The 20,539-nt window shown below is 43.2% G+C and overlaps 1 protein-coding gene across 1 annotated transcript; it reads left to right on the top strand.

The window, feature by feature from the left end:
* Positions 1-1,675: 1,675 nt before the first annotated feature.
* Positions 1,676-20,465, top strand: lace (serine palmitoyltransferase long chain base subunit). Its single transcript, XM_084582222.1, has 10 exons — positions 1,676-1,904; positions 7,270-7,446; positions 8,059-8,213; positions 9,116-9,261; positions 11,723-11,941; positions 13,286-13,391; positions 14,998-15,217; positions 17,527-17,789; positions 18,185-18,314; positions 19,553-20,465. The coding sequence occupies exons 1-10, from the start codon at positions 1,803-1,805 to the stop codon at positions 19,637-19,639; spliced, it is 1,605 nt and encodes a 534-aa protein (XP_084438348.1). The 5' UTR covers positions 1,676-1,802; the 3' UTR covers positions 19,640-20,465.
* The last annotated feature ends 74 nt before the right edge of the window (positions 20,466-20,539 follow it).

A 20,539-nucleotide genomic window follows, 5' to 3' on the forward strand; every position in this document is an offset into this window, starting at 1 on the left:
CGCCTTCCCTTCCTGTGAACCAATTATTATTATTAAAAGGAAGGAAGCAGCGCCGTATGCAGAGGATGAAGGCGATGGGAAAGGGACGTGTTGGCGCCGCATGGCAATAAGCAAAAATTTCGAGGGAGGCTGAAGCTCCCTAAGCCGTGGTGTTGGCACTTGCTACGTCCTCTGCGTAACTAACGCTCGAGATGTGTTGATTGTGTCGATTTCGCCTTTCGCATTTCTGCTCTAGCAATGCAAACTTGGCGCGCTAGCCCACTACAGTACACATGGCTCCATCAAGCGACGAGTTTGCTAGTCTTCTGCGCCTGAGATAAAAGTCGTGTGATGCGGTTTTCGCGCCAATGGAAAAGCCGGAAGAGGATCATAAAGAAAGGGCGCACTGAAGCGTGCATCTGTCATGTCACTTCAGCTACTTTAGCCACTTTAGCGTGAAGCGGAACTTGTGGAACGAGATGTGGTCAATGTGGTCAGTCCCCTGACAGCGTTCGCTAGTAGGATACGTCGCTGTTGACTGCAACGCGTTCGTCGACCGCGTCTGACCCCGGTTCAATGGCCGGCGGGCTTCTCGGAACGTGACGATAAAAATTATGTTCCGGGGATGGTGACACGCATATGTCGCCAATAAGGCACGTCGCTCGGTCACTCTCGAGTACACACATTGCACAAAGGAAGCAAATAAAAAGGAGCAGTTGGGACATTACAAACTGACTGTAGTGCTAGCTGTTAAATGCTGCGAAGTGAGAGAAGAAACATGTATCATATTTCTGAATTTTTGCACACATTCGCGCACGTGCACGCTTAAAAAAAAAAAAAAAGAAAAAAAAAAAAAAAGAAGAGAGGAAAATTGTGGCGGCTCGTGAGCAACTTCGGCACGATTGCATTTCTTTTCTTTCTTTCTTTTTCTTTTTTCCTTTTTTTTTTTCTGTGTATGATGACACCGGTAGCTGTAGTTATACGGGACGTTGTACTCTTAATTTAGCTCGCTCGTTGAGTGCGGTATTCTTCATAACCGTATTAAAAACTATTACATTGCTTGGTTACTGTAAATAATTCTTCAGAGCAACAAGAAACATGATATAAACACTCGAAACGAGGTAAGAAGGGAAAAGTGCACAGCCTCATTTAACAACCCTAGCTATTTTAACTGCTGATAGCTTTACTCTGTCCCGGGCAATATTAAACCGTGGAAGACAATTTTTATAACGAGATCAATAAATGCGGCACTGGCTGCACAAGTTAATTTGCGCGCCAAAAACACTGCGTCGTCTGCTCCGCGCTGTGGTTGTGGGTTGTGGTGTACTCAAGGTCAATGGTGTACTTTTGTACCGGTGTACCGGTTGTACTGCTGGTACTTTGGTTAACGGAGAGAAACAAGAAAAATATGTAGAAACCTTCAAGTGTTACGCGAATAATGTTTTTTTTTTTTTTTTGACATCAACAAAAATTGTCATGCGCATTCATCGAGAGGCAATCATGCATGGCGAACATTTGCCATTTTGTATTTATTCTTTCTATTCATCCTTGTCAAATCTTGTGAACAAAAAAAAAAAAGCTTGCTTTAATTGCTGCTGATAAAATGCATAGTCGTGCTTTATTTTGCAACAAAAAGTTTTTTTTTTTTTTTTAAAGTGATATCTGAAACTCTTTTCATTGTGTCTCAGCGGCATTGCGGCAGACATCAAGCATCACGCGCCAGCGCGCCAGGTGGAGATGTGTGGCTAAGCTGTCGCCCGGGCCCGGCACCTCCCAGTCGGCAAAAACTAATCGTATCACGTTAAGCAATCGGAAACGTAGTCATGGGTCTTAAAGAAGAGGACACAGAAATACTGGAAAAAACCACAAGCTACTGCAACGGTGTGGCCCACAGTGGAACGCTAAGGAATGAAGCAAATGCCAAGGTACGTGCTCAGTAGCCCAGCGCATCAGTGGGCTGCACCCCGGCAGAGGTGCTCCGGAAACGTAAGCCAGGTAGTACACGGTCTTTTTGATACTGTTATGTTGTCGATCGTGCGATAGCGGCATAGGCGGGCTGTTTACGGGTCACGCTCACGCACTTGCCCCCTGCCCTGCATCGGAGCTGCGCATGGACAGCACGCCGCGAGCCTGAAAGTGTGCCGTTCATCTCCGCGGACCATTGACAGAACGAGGTCTCCTCGGCTTACAGAAACCTTGGCGCGAGGTGAGCGTCGGCGATCGCCGGCCCAAACGTTCCTCCCTGTCGGGTTTTATTATTTTTTTTTTCGACTGTCCTCGTTCGGCCTTTTGAAAGCCACTCATGTGCACAGCAGGCACGTAGAAGCAAGGTTGGCCCCTTGCGCCCAGTAGTTTTCTGTTTCTGTTGTTACTTAGGAATCGCATCGGTATGACAGGCGTGATCGCGCGGCGCATGCCCGTCCAGGTTCGCCTTTGCTCTACCGCACATCGTGGGCCCTGCTTCTTTCCACCATGCTCTCCAATAAGTCTCGATGTTACGTTCTTCGAAGCAAGATCCTTGCGGCGCTCGCCTGAGAAGCTGGCCGCTGTCGGCACCTCGCAGGAACTCCGGTTATATTGTTAAATGCCCAAGCAGGTACACGACTTTGTCTCAGATCTTGTTTTATGACTTCATATTATCAGTTACTGCACGTTTCTGTCTGTCTGTTTGTAAATATTTTTGCGCTTTTTTGTGTTGTGCATGCTGCTCCATTCAGGACTCAACCATCCAGTCGGCGCTGCGGTGCGCGACATTTAGGAAATGACGCGGTGCGATATCGCGCGGTACTCTTTCTATCTGTGGGCTGCTGATAGCCGGCGCACTGTGCGGGTGTCGTCTTTCGCCTTTTTGCATGAGAGGCTAGCTGAAGAGAGGCTGCTGCGTCTCGCCACTGACCTTGCCCGCATGCGGCGATGTGGAGGGTTATCTGTCAAGTTCATGGAGTAATTCCTAGCTTCATCTGGGCTCGATACTAGCAGCTCATTGCTACTTGCAGTTTTGTCAGATGGCAAGTGCAGCGTCATTTTCATTGAGTGCTCTCAGTATGGGGGGAAGGGGGGGGGGGGGGGCGCTTAGTATTGTCGTCTCTGTTGGCTGCCAGGGGCCACACTATAAATGAAAGTATCTTTTGGATTTGGCAGCTCCAGCATTAGATGAAGATGTAGGAAATGTAAAGTCCAAACAGTACGGAGGATATGTTGAAAGTTTCACATAAAGATCTTTGAGCAAATTTGATGCAGAATGACTAAAATTTTGCTAAGCGTACCCAATTTATCACCTTATAAAGCTGCATACTTTGTTCCTTACATAAAGCTGATATTATAAATCAAGCAGTGTTCGTAAGCAGCTGAGGTATAACTACGTCGGTTTCTAGTTATCCAAATTATCACTTTCAATGTGCCATGTCGTGGTGGCTTAGTGGTTAGGGCACTGGACTACTGAATCCAAGGATGTGGGATCGAATCCTGGCCGCGTCGGCTGCTTTTCGCCTCCGTCGAATACAAGACCCCTCTGTACTGTGCGATGTCAATGCACGTTGAACAACCTCAGGTGGTCAAAACTTCCGGAGTCCTCCACTACTGTCTCTCTCATAGCCTGAGTCGCTTTGGGACGATAAACCCTACAAACCAACCAAACATTCAATGACACTCCAACTGTTGTAGAGCTGTTACAAAACCTACACACACAGGCTGATTGAAGTAAGTGGGCTGAATTTGATAGCCACCAAGTGTGCTTGGCAGTGAGTGTCATTAAGGCTTCCTCCATGACAGCTCCTAAATGCCAGCCACTCGCTCAGAACAACATGACAGCCTTTGCATCAGATGGAACTTTTATTTTTTTCCTCCACATCGATGCTGCTGTACATCTTTATTGTTTTACACCTTGTGTTAGTGCTGCCATCTGGTATGGTTTTAAAGTGGAAAGGTTGATTTGTTAATTTTCTTTGTAGTCGATTACAGTTCTGCATGTTTACTTCATTAATTGGAGGGTTGCCAACTTACTCACTTTGATTCAATGAGGGCCGTGTATAGCCTTACCATGAGATGTAATTCTTAGGGTGAAATTCTGCCCAGGTATGCGTTACATCTGTAATCAACATTACAGTTTGGTTTCAGTTGGATGATCAAATGTGTTGTAGAAAATAATTACAGAATGTTATAAGCAAATATTAAATCATGATGTGGCAAAATTAATGTCTTCCATACTTTTTCACGCTTTTCTATAAAGAATAAACAAACAGATGGGGCTGTCTCGTCTTCAGAATTTTTTACGGAAGAGAAGGTCACAAATGAGAAAAAGCTAGTCACTGACAACTTTAGAATGAGAATGCCTCAGATAAGTTACTCTTATGCGGTTTGCTTTAATTAGCAATCAGATTTAGTTGCACGATTTTAGCAAAAATTACTTGCTTTATAATCTGGTGTAAAATTGGTGTCTCAGATATTTTCTGTAAATTTAATGCAGCAATTACTTGAGAATTTCCTTGGATGCTTGGAAGGTTTGTTTTTGCTGTTTATTTTGCATGTACAGGCATTCCTTTTAAATGTGGCCACCCCCCAGAAACAACATGCAGAAAGCACATGTGGGGCACTAAACAATTTTGCCTTCCCGAGCAAAACTGTTTGTAAGTCATCTGTAATATAGTCAAGAAAAAAAAATTGCATTCAGTTAAGCTTAAACATTGGTAACCTGAAGTGTGTTGTTCTCAAATTTCATTATATTTAAATAAAAGGAGTGCTACTTGAAATGTCTTGCTGGCCAGGAAGCATGGGATGATGTTGAATTGTATAACGGCACCCCTCCTAAACGACTAACATGTGCATACAGCTGCTGTCTGAGGAATCTGGGCTACTGAGAGAGCTTTCTTTGCGGGCCATCATGCACTATATTGTACCTAACAGAAAGGCCGATTGACTGGGCATCTTGGAATTTCAGTGCATGTCATCAGCAAACATAAAAAGGCTGTAAATGAGGCGCTAGGGTCCTTGCAATGTCTTTTTGTAGGTGTCCTGCAATAAATTATTGGATAGGAAATGTTTGATTGAGGCATCCAAGACTTTGCTTTCGGCACTCTGTATATTGAGGCATAAATGAATTGACATTTGGTCCTCGGGAAACCTGTCTGTTATTCAAATTGTGTTCATTAATGGAGCATAGCTGTACATCCTCTCTGTGGAGGCCATTCAATTTTAACAGGTTTTTAGCTGCAAATAAAGGTAGTTTGGCATCTCTTTTGTTTGGTGGTTGGGTTAATCAAGCGTTGTTACTGATACAACTCTTCGTATGGGAAGTGAGTGGATATGCACTCTCTTTACGCTAGGGCGTTGTTGTCATTGCACTGCTGCGTGCTTCATTTTTAAAAAATGTTGGAGTGGAGCTGTTGCGAAAAACTTTTCAAGAAACTGCATTTTTTTCTGTTGTAGTTTTGCACTCAATGTTAACCTGTTAAGTACTTAGTGGCTTCCTTAAAGTGAGAGTTCATTAGGTAATGCACCCCATATCAAGTATTTTAACGTGACTTCATATGTATGGCTAGTATAAATCGTAGGCACTTTATTCCTGTTGATTCATATAATTCATACAAATCACAGTTAGAGTGTCGGGCATTTATCTTTTATGTACATTGAAACTTTTAGTTATTTTATACATAGTGTCCTTGCTTGGGCCAATCAGTGTTAAAGTTAATTGGCAAAGATTTTATAGAAAATAGCAGGTAGTGTTGCACTCATTGTAGTCTTTAGAGCACCCACAAGTTTATCCAAGCTTATCTTTAGTCATATTCACACTAATACTCGTGTGCTAGTTGTATCTGGTATGCATTGTGCATTGTTTCAGAGTTCATTTCATTCCTTGTCATTTTCTTTTTGTACATTTCTAGGTGCAGTTTTAGAGGAAGCTTTGGCTGTGGTATTGTTCTTATAATTTTATTCGTTTGCTGAGATCCTTTTTGCATCAAATAACCATCATACCCAAATGCGGTACTGCTGTGGTAGGTGCATTGGCTTGCTGGGGGTAAATGAAGCGGGACGTTGCGCTTCGTCGGCTCCATTTATGTTGCTTTCTTTGTTTGCTGTTGGCATTGAGGTCACACAAGTGCCACTCTTGTCGCTGTGCTTCTTTCGAAATGGGCTTTGTGTTCGACATTGCGTGCTGTGACAGAGCTTTGTACGGAGCTTCCATATCGCAGCGCTCGGCTGCATACGCACAACTGAAACAAAGAAGATGTATGCGCTGCTAAATGTGATTTCATCTTTAGATATGAACTCATGGACGCATCTCTGGTGTGTCCGAAGACTTTTTACTATTGGTAAAAAAATTTGGCAAAAGCAAGCCACCGCAGGCCGTACAATAAATCAGCATAGCAATCACTAATTGAACCATTAGCCATCGTAGCCATGACTTGGTGGTTAGCCAGTGTGATAGGGATAAATTTTTGTTTGTGCCTCTGGGTTGCCTTGGGCCTTCGACAGAGACATGTAAAATAATTTACGATTTTATGCATTTGCGTAGAGGGTACCTTGTATTCTACAAAGGAAGATGAACTGCTGCATGATTAGGGACGCGCATTTGAATCTCAAAAACTCTGAATTATATTCTGAATTGACATGTATAGAGGAGGCAGCAGAAAGGTGGGACGAAGAGAACAAATGTTGAAGCAAGGAAAGAATCAGCATGCATGCAGGAATAAAATAAAAATAGCAGCGGTTACAGTTAATCTGGCTGGAGTTCGCAGTCATTTAAGATGTCAAAATGAAAAAGGAAGCATAGTGAAAGCGTCATCGACATCAAATAACCTGAACACCGCTAATGAACTGCAAATTACTCGGAGCCAAACACCATTATACATGTATTTCTTTATTCAGGAAATTAAACTTTAGATACTGCGAAATAAAACTTTAGCGCATAGTTCAAGGAACTACCCTAAAAATTGATAAAGTTCATGTGATTGGGCTATATAATTTTTATTTGCCCACATACTGGATCCACTCTTTTTCTTAAGAAATTGTAAAATGGGGGGGTTATACGTTTTGACAAGCATGGTATGTGCGTGCTCATTGTGCATGTAAATCATCTTCAGCTTATTCTACTTATCCATGTGTCATCACTGTGTCTGAGTAAATAGCGCTAAATAAGTAAATAATAACTGTGCAAGCTAATATAGCATGCAAATAGTTTAGCAGTGCTTCCAGAAGCGAGTTTTCAGCAGCTCATGGTTACTGTTATATTCATGGTTGGCTGTATCTGATGTGACAGGAGGGGTAAGTTTTCTTTCTTTTTTGTTTTCCCAGCATGAAGAAAAAAAGCCGAGGACCCGGGGCAAGGACTACTTTGAGGAGACTCCCCTCTTGATGGCACTGAGCACATACTTGAGCTATGTCATTCTTGGAATCTTTGGTCACATTCGGGACTTCATGCGCTCCACGGGGCTCGAGGAGACGCACAGTTCTTCGGAGCTGGACCGGAAGGCAAGCACCAGTGATGTTTGAAGTATACACAGTCTGTTGGCATTTGAAAAAATGAAGATAATCCCTTGCATGATTGGTTTGTTGTGTTTACTCACCACAGGCTTCCCCAAATAGCTGAAACACATTTTTGACTTTCTTTGGTTAGCCAGAACTGTGTGGCAAGCCTTCCAGACTTTGCACGTTCGTTGATATGAGACATGGTCATGGTGATCGTGTTATGCATCGCATAGTTATGACATCAGAATGTGCGACACTGTGGAGATTGTTCATGGCATTCTTTCTTTTTACTATTGGTGAAGGCACAATCACTGTAACAAGAAACGTTTTACATTCTTGGTGTTATTTGTTTGCCACTAAGCATCTCAATGCACTAGCAATATTTTTTCACGTGATAGCATTATGGCTGTAGGTCAAGGAAGCATGCTGTACTTAGCAGTTCAGCTTCAAGAGATGGATGTCATAGGAGTAGCTTTATTTTCAGGCATTTACAGATTATAGTTTGTGATAGCTTTGGACCATGTGCTGTACTTTCTGGTTGGATGTGTGTCAGCTTTGTGTGACCTTGCCTTAGCAAATTGTGCTCAAGCAGCATACTTACTTTTTTCTTCACAGGGTTACGTCCCACTCTACCAGAGCTTTGAGAGCTTCTACACACGCAATGTGTACAGACGCATTCGCGACTGCCTAAACCAGCCCATATGCAGCGTGCCTGGTGCTGTCATTGACCTTGTGGATCGTGTCAGCTATGACAACAATTGGACGTTTGTGTAAGTCACGTTGTGCCATTCTCCTGAACTCTGAGGTGTGTTCTAAAGATGTTCGCCTCTTTCACGTCGGGTAGCGACTTCTGTTGAAAAGTAAATGTAGCATGCGAAAGCTGAATTCACGGTACTATCATTTGCAGCCTTTCATGGGGTAAGCTTCAGTGGCAGAGTAGTGTACGTCGGAGAATTCGAGGCAGTGGTATTCTAGCAGAAATCAAGAGCGGAAAATGGACCTGAGCATGGCACTTAATGTGGCGAACAGACAGGCAGCAGCCTTTTGGGTTGGGGGGAAGGTGGTGGCAGCAAGTCGAGTGAAGAGGTAAGGATGCCCACAAGAGTTGGAGAGCATTCAGAGGGGACTATGGGCTGCAGTTGACATAGCTGATGATGATGGGTATGGCTGCAGCAGTGATTGTCATGGGCACCCACTTTTGGCTAGTGCCATGGCTAGTTGTGTATGTCACCTTATGCCATGCTAGCTTATTCATCCGACTGATGGTTTATGTTTGTCTTATTCGACTTCTTTTATTGTATATTCTAATCTGCTTAGCAGTGTTGCCCTCCAGATTGAACTGGCTTTCTGCTTTTATATGGTTTGGTTTATTTTACGGGCTTTGATGTCCCAATGTGACTCAGGCTGTGAGAGGTGCCGTAGTTGAGGGCTTCGAAAATTTCGACCACCTCAGTCTGTAACGGTTCACGGAATTTATTAGCTTGTGTATGGGCAAAGCAAGTTGCAGAGATTTGGGTTGTAACTGTGGCAATGTATTGCTGCATTGGCTGCTGTCTGTGAGTATTGTTTTTTATTGGACGGGATGCAGCTAGACTGTATTGAGGGTACGGTGACTTAGGGTCATGCATCTGCTTCGTGTTTCTGATATTTGCTTTGTTTTGTTGCCATTTAGAATGCCAGGCACTGTGACAAAGGCCATCAATATGGGATCCTACAACTACCTAGGCTTCGCTGAAAATTCAGGACCCGTTGTTGACGAAGTACAAAAGTCCATCGAACGCTACGGCAGTGGCACCTGCAGCAGTCGTCACGAGTTAGGTGTGTGAAATAGGTTTGCTCTGTTTCATTTCTGTCCTTTGCATTTATGGCAACATACCTTTATGACAGGTGCTTTGAGGTTATGGCTACATTTGCATTTATGACAATGTACCTTTGTGGCAGGGGCTTTGAGGTTGTGGCCACGTTCCTGGGCAGCTTGTTGCCCTGGGTTCGTAAATGTCTCTTTTCACAATTCGCTGGGTTCATTATTTGTTTTTTGTTTTTCTAAATCAGGCTTCTGTGATTTTAGGGAATGGTGGTGGGTTTGCTAGTCCCATTACTTGGCAGATTGTCAAGATCACATACTTGCATTGGGTTGTATAGTACTCATAGTGTGGGCTTTTTGCATGAATTATTCTCTCAGGAGCTGTTGCATCGTTTACTTTTTTTTAAATTAATCATAACCACTGAACTATCTTGCGAGTAGTGGATAATGTCTGTATTAGAGTGATTCTGTGAGTTCTTGCGTTTTTTTTTTTTGTTTTTTTTTTTTCGAGTAATAGTTTAAAAAAACGTATGTTGTCAATATGAAAATCATGTCTGCATCAACCATTGCTTGATAATCATCTCCATCTGAAGATTATGGCATGCTGCATCACAGCTGCCATTCCAACAAGTGCTATGTTTCGATAAGGATCAGCTTTGATGCTAAACCTGTTTTCTACCTTTTCTCTTTCTCCTTTATTTCTTTCCTCTCAGTGCATTTGAAGAATCTGGTACAAGTGGAACAGTTACTGCACATTTTGCTACTTAGAGCCATGTTTGGTGCATTGAAGCCTTAGTTACTTTTCCATTAGCTATTATTGATTTGAACTTGCAGTTTCAACATCTAATTTTTGTTTCTTGTTTTTTTTTTTTTCTATTTCTATTTAAGGCTTTAGTCCCATCAATATCAAACATACAAAAAATGCTGCTCTAATTTGAATCTGCTTTATTGGAAAATAATTTTGCTTGGCTTTGGGTTTGAATTTTCTATGGTCAATTGTGTTATTCTATGGTCGACTGCCTGGTTACTTCAGGTCATCAAGTTCCTCCTTTGTTGCCATTCACAGGTCCTGTGCCTGATTTCGGTTATGTCATTGTAGAAGAGCAGCAGCCACATTTTCAGGCATCTGTCAAGCACGCTTAGTGTGGCAGGCAAACTGAGAGTCGAAGGGATTTTATAGCATTGACAGTCCTTGTGGCCCAGATTAACTTTAGCGATAGTGGTTTATTTATCTTTTTCTTCTCGCGAAAATGGAGGCAGTTTGCAGCTAGAAGATAGTCCGGATACATATAGCACAGAAAACCATACTGTGAGTATCACTGAACTTTGGCATGAAAACATTTATTCTTTTATTTCATTTATTTTTTAGGAGAAGGTGGGCCAGACACTGGCCTTTTACATACATAGAACATGTAGTTTAAAGGCTTAACTACAAGACAACAGTATTCTGCGAAAAAGTATCTTGCAGAGTTCAATACACAATAAAAAATGAACATGAAGAAGAAAATGTGAACCGCACATAAAATAAGAAACTTCAGCTATCCCAGGCGTTTGAGAGAGCAGGAGACGCGGCGGTGCAGCAGGCGGATTTGATAAATCTATGGGGCTGCGACATTGTCCGGTACAGCCACAGAATCGTCAGAGTCCTCAAATGAAAACACGCCACTTTCCGTATCCGAGTACAACTCTACAGAACTGTCATCATCTGATGAGGAGTCGCCATAATATTTTCTTTTGCGCGAGCTTTCACTCACGTGCGGCACAGGGGCAGCCATTTTTCGCATGCTGCTGTTAGAGGCGGGAATATGACTAAAGGCAACACACAATTAGAAAAGCGTGGACAAGTATGGCCATCTAGTGTCACAAACCGCAACTAGATGCAATAGGACAAGCATAGTCGTCATTGGTTCGCTGCTTGAGCAAATTTGGCGCATGACGACTGTAGTCGTTATTGAGTATATAGTTACAGAATCTAATGACGACTATACTTGTCAGCGGGAGGGAAAGGGTTAATGCCATCCTATAACAAGCTATGCTTAATTAAATGGTGAGGCTTTAATTTGAACCGTTTCAGTGCTGTTACTTTATTGTATCAAAGCAGTGAACACAAGACTGGACACAAGACTGGCTCTTTGACACGCAGTAACAGTTCTTCAGTGATACCAATTAACCAGCAGAGTGTAGGCAGGACGATGACATTGTGAAGAGGTGCCATATTATAGTGTGATTACTACCGGGCTATAATTGTCACCTTTTGGCTCTCGCAATTTCTCCTTAACGTTTTGTGCTGTAACGGCAGAAATATGTTTGGCAAGCAGGGGTTAATGGTGTCCTTTATTTTTTTGGATCCAGCTGGTTGAAAACTTCCCTTGGCGCCCACGTAAGTATTTGTCATGAGCAAGAGATGAGGGGTAGGAGGCCGCTTGGAATTCTCAGTGTGGTTATATTGATGCCCCCGGTGCGGTTCTGGTGCAGGTACCCTGGCCATCCACCAGGAGCTGGAGGAGCTGATGGCGCGCTTCCTCGGTGTGGAGGCCTGCTTGACGGTGGGCATGGGCTTTGCCACTAACTCAACCAACATCCCTGGACTGGCGCAGAAAGGTTGCCTCCTGCTGAGCGATGAGCTCAACCATGCCTCTCTCATCCTGGGCTGCCGCTTGTCAGGGGCCACCATTCGGGTCTTCAAGCACAACAGTAATGTTCTTTCGCCCCCCTTGGTTTGATTCACGCCTAGGTGAAAAAAGTGCTGGCTGTGCCTTAAGAGATGCTGAGCTGTGAAAGACATAATTTTGCCCGGCAACAACGTTCATCGCCGAGCTTGTGCAGTCTGCAAGACTAGGACCATTCACTGAACTGGTTGTTTGGAGCTACCCGAGTATCCTCTAGGAATTGACCTGTATCACCGTGATCATCATTGGCTCCCCTAGTGGGGTGTGCCAATGCACCCCATGGCATCTCGTTATTCTTATGATCAGTGAATCGGAATGGATTAGACCAGTAAATGAGTGGAAGAGCGTGTGCCATTCACAAGGTTGTTAATTACCACATTTATGCAATTGTAAGTCTGTCATAGGGTGCAGCAGGGAGAGCAAACATAAAATTGTAACCGCCAAATTTTAAATTGTAGTACACCGGATGTTTCTTTTGTTTAGCAATTTATTGAGGGTGCCATGGTTTGCTTTCGATGATATGTCGACCTCTTTCCCACTTCGGATTTTGTAATTTAAAACATTTGAGCATTGTATGTGGAGAGCTAGAAAAGTTTTCTGCTGGAACAGATTCAATTGGCACTGCTGTGGGTCAGGTGGCTTTGGCATTTAGGTGCTGATTCCGGGTTCTCAGGTTTGATACTGGGCATATTTCATGATCGAGGCGAAAAAATGGTGGGGTTTTAATCATGGCTTGTATCTAGTGTAATATGAGCAAAAGCTCGGTAAAGCGTGGTTTATTAAGGTTGTAAATAGTTTGACGGTTTGAATTAGGGGTGCGCTCTAGCTGCGCCAAGCAGATAGTGCACCTTTTCGTTTTGTGATAATTTAAAAAGACATTGTTTAACTTGATTTTCGGGGAAAGGAGGCACAGTATCTCACTTTTTGGTGGACGCCTACACTTAATTTGCAAATTTGTTTATAGGGAAGGAAAAGTTTAGTATCTGTATGAATTCTTGCTATACACCTGAGCCACGTCAGAAGGGAAGGGGTTTGAGGTCAAAGGTCAAGGTCATTGCTACAAACCGAGGCGAAATCTGAAGTTGCGCCTCGGGTAGTACAGCTTACGGTCTAATACTGTACAAACAGGCCCGTGTGCTGTCTGATGCCAGCATTACTGATACTTAACGGACTGCTGGGCTAAAATACCAACTGACACAACCTGCGACGAATGGCAATACTTTTCTTTTGTTTGCTTATGATGTCTTGTTATTGTTAACATTTGTTGTGCAATGAGGAACTTTGAATAGCCCTGACCATGAGGCTTGAATGTCAGCTTAAAAAAAGTGCCTCATGAGCCTTTTTCGTTTTCTTCTTTTTTTTGCTGCAGACATGAAGGACCTCGAGCGAAAACTGCGAGATGCCATTGTCGAGGGGCAGCCACGAACCCACAGGCCATGGAAAAAGATAATCATCATTGTAGAGGGGGTGTACAGGTGGGTTCAAAGAGCTCAGTTTAACACCTGGGCGATGTTTGAATGGAGGCGCAATTCTTTATTGCGAGTCCATTTCCAAATACCTGTTGTGGCTTTCAAGTTTCTACAGTGCAGTTCACTTATAACAATATTGAGAAAACCTGAAAATCCGATCGTTATGACCGATTATCGTTATAGCTGGCTCGGCAAGAAAGGAAAAAAAAAAGCACACCCACATATTTTCTCATGCATGTAGGCTTGTCTACTTACTAGCGATGAGTAAGTTGGGTTGAGCAATGCTTATCATCGTAAAGAGCACTAAAGACTGATTATTACAGTATACATCAATAACCTTAAAATAACTTAAGCATACTTAAAGAAGTTGGAAATTTGCGCTCGCTTGAGCAGCAGCTGAAGCTTGACAATCACTGTGAGCATCGCTTCCATTAGCATGTACGCTGGTGGCAGTCCTTCTAGCATACATGAAACCGATTAGCGACTGGAGGAACTGAAGAACATCCCCAGCCTTGATGATCAATAAAATCGTAGAGTGCAAATGTCCGTATTTTTTCATGAGGCTTACCCGAAAATCTCGATAAATCTGGCGTTTCATATCGTCAGCTATCGTGCTGTCCGTCAATGTGGTCGCCGTCATTTTCCACAGACGCAGAATCGGCGATAGCGATACAATCGCTGCACCCTTTGCGTGGCTGCGATTGCGATGATGATAGTGCTCATTTCGTTCCGTTTTTGCCGCATATGTCGAGTTTGCACGTTATTGTCTTCTTAATATTTTATCTTTTATTGAATATTCAGTCAAATTTTTATGGTAAACACCTACCGGGCGGCGATAAAGCTATCGTTATATCCGATGTACCGCCGATAATCGATCATTATATCTGGTTTATTTTTACATAGGGGCAATGGGAAAAATTATAAATCTCAAGAACTTGATCTTTGATCATTATATCTGGTATTTTTTGTTATAAGTGGACTGCACTGTAATTAGCAGATTATGTGTTAAGTAAATTTCAACTGACAGCTGCATTGTGGAAAGAATGCAAAAAGTTTAATTACGTGCTCACAGCTTGTTTGTTCCGCATACAAGAGTGTACTGGAGGGCCACAGTTCACACCTGTGTCAGGGTTGTATACATTCGTATACAATCCTGACACTGGGTTGCTTGATTGCTTGGATGAACTCTTTATTGTATGAAGAAATGAAGACTAGAACCATACTTGTGCTGCTTTTGTAACCATCATGGATAACACCAAGTTCTAGAGGGCTCTACAATTCTGTATTCTCATAACACTGTTTTTTTTTAGCACATTTTTTGCACTGTTTAGGTTACCATTTTTTGCTGCAATGCTTCAATGCTTCATGGCCTGAAAATTAAATAAATGAATTGGCACATATTTGTGTATGAAACTTCATGCCCAGGTTATGCCGCAGAACCATAATACGTACATACTTTCTTGCTTGAGAGAAAAAGCAAAAGGGATTCCATTTCGCGCTGCACTTTACTTGTGTATTTACCATAAGACGGGAGATTTAACTGCCGTCTGTCACTGTACGTCAACACCTGTGGGGCTCGACCATGACTGCGACCTTGCTTCCTTACTTGCAGTATGGAGGGCTCCATCGTGATGCTGCCTGAGATTATTGCGTTGAAGAAAAAGTACCGCGCGTATGTGTATCTAGATGAGGCCCACAGCGTAGGTGCCCTGGGTCCAACTGGACGTGGTGTTGTAGACTACTTTGGCCTGGACCCACGAGACGTTGACCTTCTCATGGGCACCTTCACCAAGAGCTTTGGAGCTGCAGGCGGCTACATTGCTGGGTCCAAGGTGAGTTGTTGCGCAGTGCGTCCAAAAAGATGTGGCCAGTTGCTGTGGTAGTGCAGCATTCTATTAAACTAAGTAATAAAAATTGAAGCACCAAATAAAGTTTCTATGGAGCTTTATGTTTTTTCTGCATTCAAAATAGACTGTTTTGCTTTCTCATGTCAGAGCAATGGGTTGCTGGGCAGAGTAGACTTGAAACAAGCAAAAAGGTGCTCTCAGAAATTGCTCTAACTTGCACAGAGGCGAAATGGTAACCGCCTGTGTAATGCGCATTGTCGATGCACATTAAAGAATGTAGCTGGTTAGAGTCAATCCAGAGCCCTCCACTTTGTTATGTTAACTCTGCTTACTGCACCTATTCAAAATGTTCAGTTTGGACGGTGGCATGCAAAGAGCTTCATTCTGAGCAATCCTGATTGCTGCTGGAAAAGTAGCTACGCTTCAGTTCTGAAAAACTTTTTTTTCGTCATCTGCAAAAGGGAATATCTTTAAACTTCTCGCAAAGCCTGTCAACAAGAGCGGTTATGGCAAACATGGTATCCAAGATGGTTTTCTCACCTCTCATTGACTTTGCTCAGTGACGAGACTATGTTCTCAGGATTTCGTAGCATCGTCATTGGCCTTCCAGGTGCAAGGGACAGCTTTGTACAAAAAGAGGAAGTTGATGTTCTATTTCAGTTCAAACCGAGACGATTGCTTCGTCCAGCCTGGACCATCAGCAGGTGCTCATCTGTAACATTCGTTTGTCGTTGCCAAGGAGATTCACTGCATTGCGTCTCTGAAAGTGCCACCAGCAGTATAGTGGACACACTTTTCTGAAGTACGACCCAGTGTCAAACTTCATACTGCTATAGAGTAGACCAAAATGTTGTGCATGAGCATTTTTTTTTAATCCCTGATCGGAGAGTATGAAGAGTTCATAACTTTGAATACTTGTTTTTGATATAGCTATGTACAAAAATTATATTCTGGATCTTTTATTCTCCTGTTTTCCCACCAGTGTTAAAGTCTGAGAATTCTTGTGAATAAACATTTTTAGATTTCTTTTCTTCGTGGTCATTATGGATCTCTTTCTTTATGTGATTAGAGAGTGAATTCTATTAGCTAAGATATGATATGCTGCAATGAAAGAAAATTTGTAAATGTATGGAGGAAAATTTTCATGCACATCACTCTGAAATATCTTTGCTTCCTGTGGTACGAGCATTACCATTCCGTACCTTTGGTGTTATAAAAGAAAAGTGTACCACAGGTCACAATTCGCCTTGATGAATTTTTATTTGATGCTTTGGGAAAATTAGTGTACAGATGTAGCTGCTAATTGCTGACAGCCTTGAGAGTACCTTGCAAAGGCATGTGGACTTAATGATATCCTGGCCATTCTTTACCCCCGTGTTCCCCATACTTTGTGCCATTGCATGTGGAAAAAAAATGGGAAACAAGTATGAAACAGCTGTCTCGTAAGCTGCGGTTCGAAATTCGGTAATAATGACCAGAAAAATTTGCAAAGCCAAGGTGGGCTTCTCCTTACTGCCGCACATCAGCTCTGGCATGTCTGCTTGTGAAGTTTAGGTTTATGGTGCTTCGAACGTGAACATTTCAGCCGAGATGTGCCTGGCCGGGAGGAAAAGTAGTGCGCACATCAAGCACGCTCTTTTTCATGCCCGATCCACCATGAAGAAGGTTCCGAGCCGGAATTTTCGTTAACCCATTATTGGCCTTTCACGTACTACCAGGGGAACATAAAAATGATCTTTGTAAAGCATGTGGGGAGAGGAGTACTCTTGATCACATTATATGGGAATGCGTAGACTTCCCTGGAGTCGAAAATATCAATAGCAGAGAGAGCTGGGAAGCCCTGCTGCGGAGCAAAGACCTCGCTCGGCAGCAACAAGCCGTCCGCCTTGGGGCCGAGGCCGCGAAGAAACAAAATCTCTTTGTTAGCCTTTAGTCGCGGAGGCTCCAGCCCCCATCCCCTAGGCCTGCGTGCCGGGGGTGGGGAGTAAGGGGCCTCCATTTAATGTGGACAATAAAAGTTGTCGTCCATCCATTCATCCATCCGAGCTGGCTCCAAAATGCCTGTTTCTGTCATGGGACTTTGGTCAGAGTGTCGCAGTCTTTGTCTCTTTAGTATGCTGCTTGCATTGCTGGAATAAACTGCCTCAACAGGGAGCACTTCAGTTTTATCCACGTTAAGTGTGTACTGAAAGTATTCCCAGGTGCTATGTAACTGCTGCAGCGTATTGAAGATTGCACCTTCCTTCGTGGCCTGAATTGACGCAGTTCTTGGGTAATGTGCTCGACTCTTGCAGGCGGTGATCGATCACTTGCGGGCGCAGTCTCACAGCTTCTGCTACGCGGCCAGCATGACTGCCCCTGTCGCTCAGCAGATCATCTCTACGTGCCGCATCATCATGGGCGAAACTGGGGACAGTGAGGGCCAGCGGCGCATCGAGCGACTGGCGCGCAACACGCACTACTTCCGTCGCCGGTTGCAGCAGATGGGCTTCATCATCTATGGCAATGAGGATTCACCCGTTGTCCCGCTTATGCTCTACCTGCCTTCCAAGATTGCGTGAGTCTCAATGCTGTTCCCAAGAGTGACGAGCCTGAGCATCTCTTCTTAAGAGAGAGAGCTGTTGCATAGCCAGCAGTGTTCATATTCTCAATTATTTTTATGCTTTATTTATACTGCAGAAGTAACACTTGAGAATTAATCTACACAATACATAGGTCAATCACAAGTGCCGTCTCATGCGGATAACATTTAGCGGAGCAGAAATGGGGAAATCGTCAAATAGTCATTTTCACTATACGTAGCGGCTGGATGTAATGATAGAAATAAATTAATGTTGTGTTGTACTTAATCCACAGCCTAGTTTGTTACACTGAGACCTTTTTCCTTATGCTGATGTAAGGTATGTATTTGCTGACATGTTAATATTTTTTCTTTCCTTTGTTTTGTTGCAGCGGCCTAGTGCGTTATCTCATGAAGCGAGGTGTTGCAACGGTTGGGGTAGGCTTTCCAGCGACTCCACTTTTGGAAGCCCGGGCTCGTTTTTGCATGTCGGCCTCTCACACCAAGGAAATGCTGGACCAGGTAAGGCAAAGAGAACAACGGAGCAAATAAATTTTTTTTTTTTAAAGTGATGTTAGGGTTGGCACTCTTGCTATAGCTGGTCTCCATCAGATAAGTTTAGCAGACTGATACGTCATCCCTGGCCAGATTTGTCCGGCTGGCATTGCTTTACTTGAGCGTTGATGTTTATGAGCCATCAGGGGTACAAACAAACGGCATCACATGGTTGGACAGGTGCCCATACCTCTTCTATTCTACAGAGGCATAAAGGCATGCCGTGGAAGTGATTTATAGAGTCGGTGAATAGACGTTAGAGACAATGGTATGTACCTGTCGAAGAAATGATTTATGAATCTAGCAAACAAATATTACAATGCACAGTGCTCATCGGTAAAGACAGATGAAAAAGTTAAGAAAGTTAAGTAACACATTTCCTACTTTTCCCATTGGAAATGTGTATTAAAAAAAATTTCTGAAAGCTGTAAGGCTAGTCTCCATGGGGCAAATAAATTTAGTGAATGTTTACATAGTCATCAATATTGTTTTGCGAGATGGTCTTTGAGAAGTGCATATGAAGGTTCCTTGAGGTAAAAAGATTGATGATGTCAGAGAAGAGGCAGTTTATCTCTCACTGAGGAGCACTGTTTATAAAGGGTGGCACACTGCATCATTCTATGTTTTATATTCTAGTGGCACTGCATGTGCTAATGTGTGATAGTGTGCTACTGATATCATTTTCTTCTCTTTCCTTGTGCATGCATTTGTTATAAAAATAATTATATATATATATATATATATATATATATATATATTTATTTATCTATTTATTTATTTTTGTAACGAATGCATGCACCACTGAAGCATTTTGGTCAGCATTTGTTGCAACTGCAGTAGGCTGGAATTTATGAAGGGAAAACGTTGCTGCCACCTTTCTCCCATGATCTTGGTCACTAATCTGTCATTCTAGTTTTCACAGCACACAAATATGATATCACCAGGTTGGTGCTCAAGACGAGTTGAAACCGGAGGTCCAGCTTGGCAATGCTGGTCTGCTGCCACAGGTTGACCTCTAACTGACAACAGCCTGTCACACACACTTGAACAAAACAGTGGGGTAGGAAATTGTTCATGCTGCAAGAAATAAATGAAGTGGTATCTTGACTTTCTTTTCGTGGCTGTTTCGAGCACGAAGCCCAGGCATTGCTTGTACATTTGTCAGCGGATTGTAACTGCTGCAATGTTGTCTTGTTGATTTCCAGGCCCTCAGTGTCATCGACAAGGCTGGTGATTACCTCTACCTGAAGCTGTCCAAAAACAAGAGGAGCACTGAGGAAATAGTCTACTGAATGTCATCTACAGACATGTAGCTAGGTGACTGCCTCGATCCAGAGCTTGCAGTGGAAAGAATGGCACCAGGGGTTGCACCGTTTTTTCTGCTGTGCATGCACCAAGCCTTGGCATCCATTGTGCTGCAGAGCGGCATCAAGGTGCTTTGCGAAAACCGGGTCCAATGTGATTTAGGGAACTGTGTATAACCCCTGACCTGCTTTTTCAATGGACTTCAAAACTCAAGACATCAAAAATGAACAGTGCCTCAGCTCACATTTTCCTACTTGTGTGTTCACTTGGGGGGTCCATATTGTTTCTTGTTTCTGTTACCTGTTTCTCAGTCTGGGTGCATTTAGAGGCCCCATTCTCATTTTTTTTTTTCTCAAGGTCATTCTGCTCGAGTTGTGTGGAGCACTGCTACAGATGTGCACTGATTGCCAGCAGGTTTACGTCTTTGGCACATTAGTGCTTTTTATATTTTTGTTATGGCTTGGACATAGCTTTTACATGCGTTGATTTGCAAAGCAGCACTGATGATGTGGGCTCTTGCCCATTAACGCTTAACGATATTCAGTTCGCCTTCAGCGGGGCAGCAGCGCGATTGTAATTCTCACCGGTTACGCTGCTGGACAACTAGCGGCACCAAATCGTTAATCGTCGCCGAAGAACTAGCGGCACCAATCATTTCTTTCTGTAAAAATCGTCGCTGTTGTAACTCGCTTGTTGTTTCAAAGCGTTTACGTGAAAGGATATTGCGGCTAGTACAATTGCGCGATCTTTGCAAATATACCAACGTCTTTGAAGATGTTGACATGGAATAATAAAATTATTGATCTTAGCGAATCAGATGCCTCTTGTGTTTATCTTGCACTCAAGTGGGCCGCATTGCCCGTAAGGAGTTTCGAAAATCGCATGCG

This window comes from Amblyomma maculatum, chromosome 10 (assembly GCF_055883805.1).
Source record: "Amblyomma maculatum isolate TAMU_Amacu chromosome 10, ASM5588380v1, whole genome shotgun sequence".
Classification (NCBI taxonomy): domain Eukaryota; kingdom Metazoa; phylum Arthropoda; class Arachnida; order Ixodida; family Ixodidae; genus Amblyomma; species Amblyomma maculatum.

Coding starts and splice junctions, on each gene's coding strand:
- lace (XM_084582222.1), top strand. CDS start 1,803: ATGGGTCTTAAAGAAGAGGACACAGAAATACTGGAAAAAACCACAAGC. Junction 8,214..9,115: donor GACAACAATTGGACGTTTGT/GTAAGTCACGTT, acceptor GTTGCCATTTAG/AATGCCAGGCACTGTGACAA. Junction 9,262..11,722: donor CAGCAGTCGTCACGAGTTAG/GTGTGTGAAATA, acceptor GTTCTGGTGCAG/GTACCCTGGCCATCCACCAG.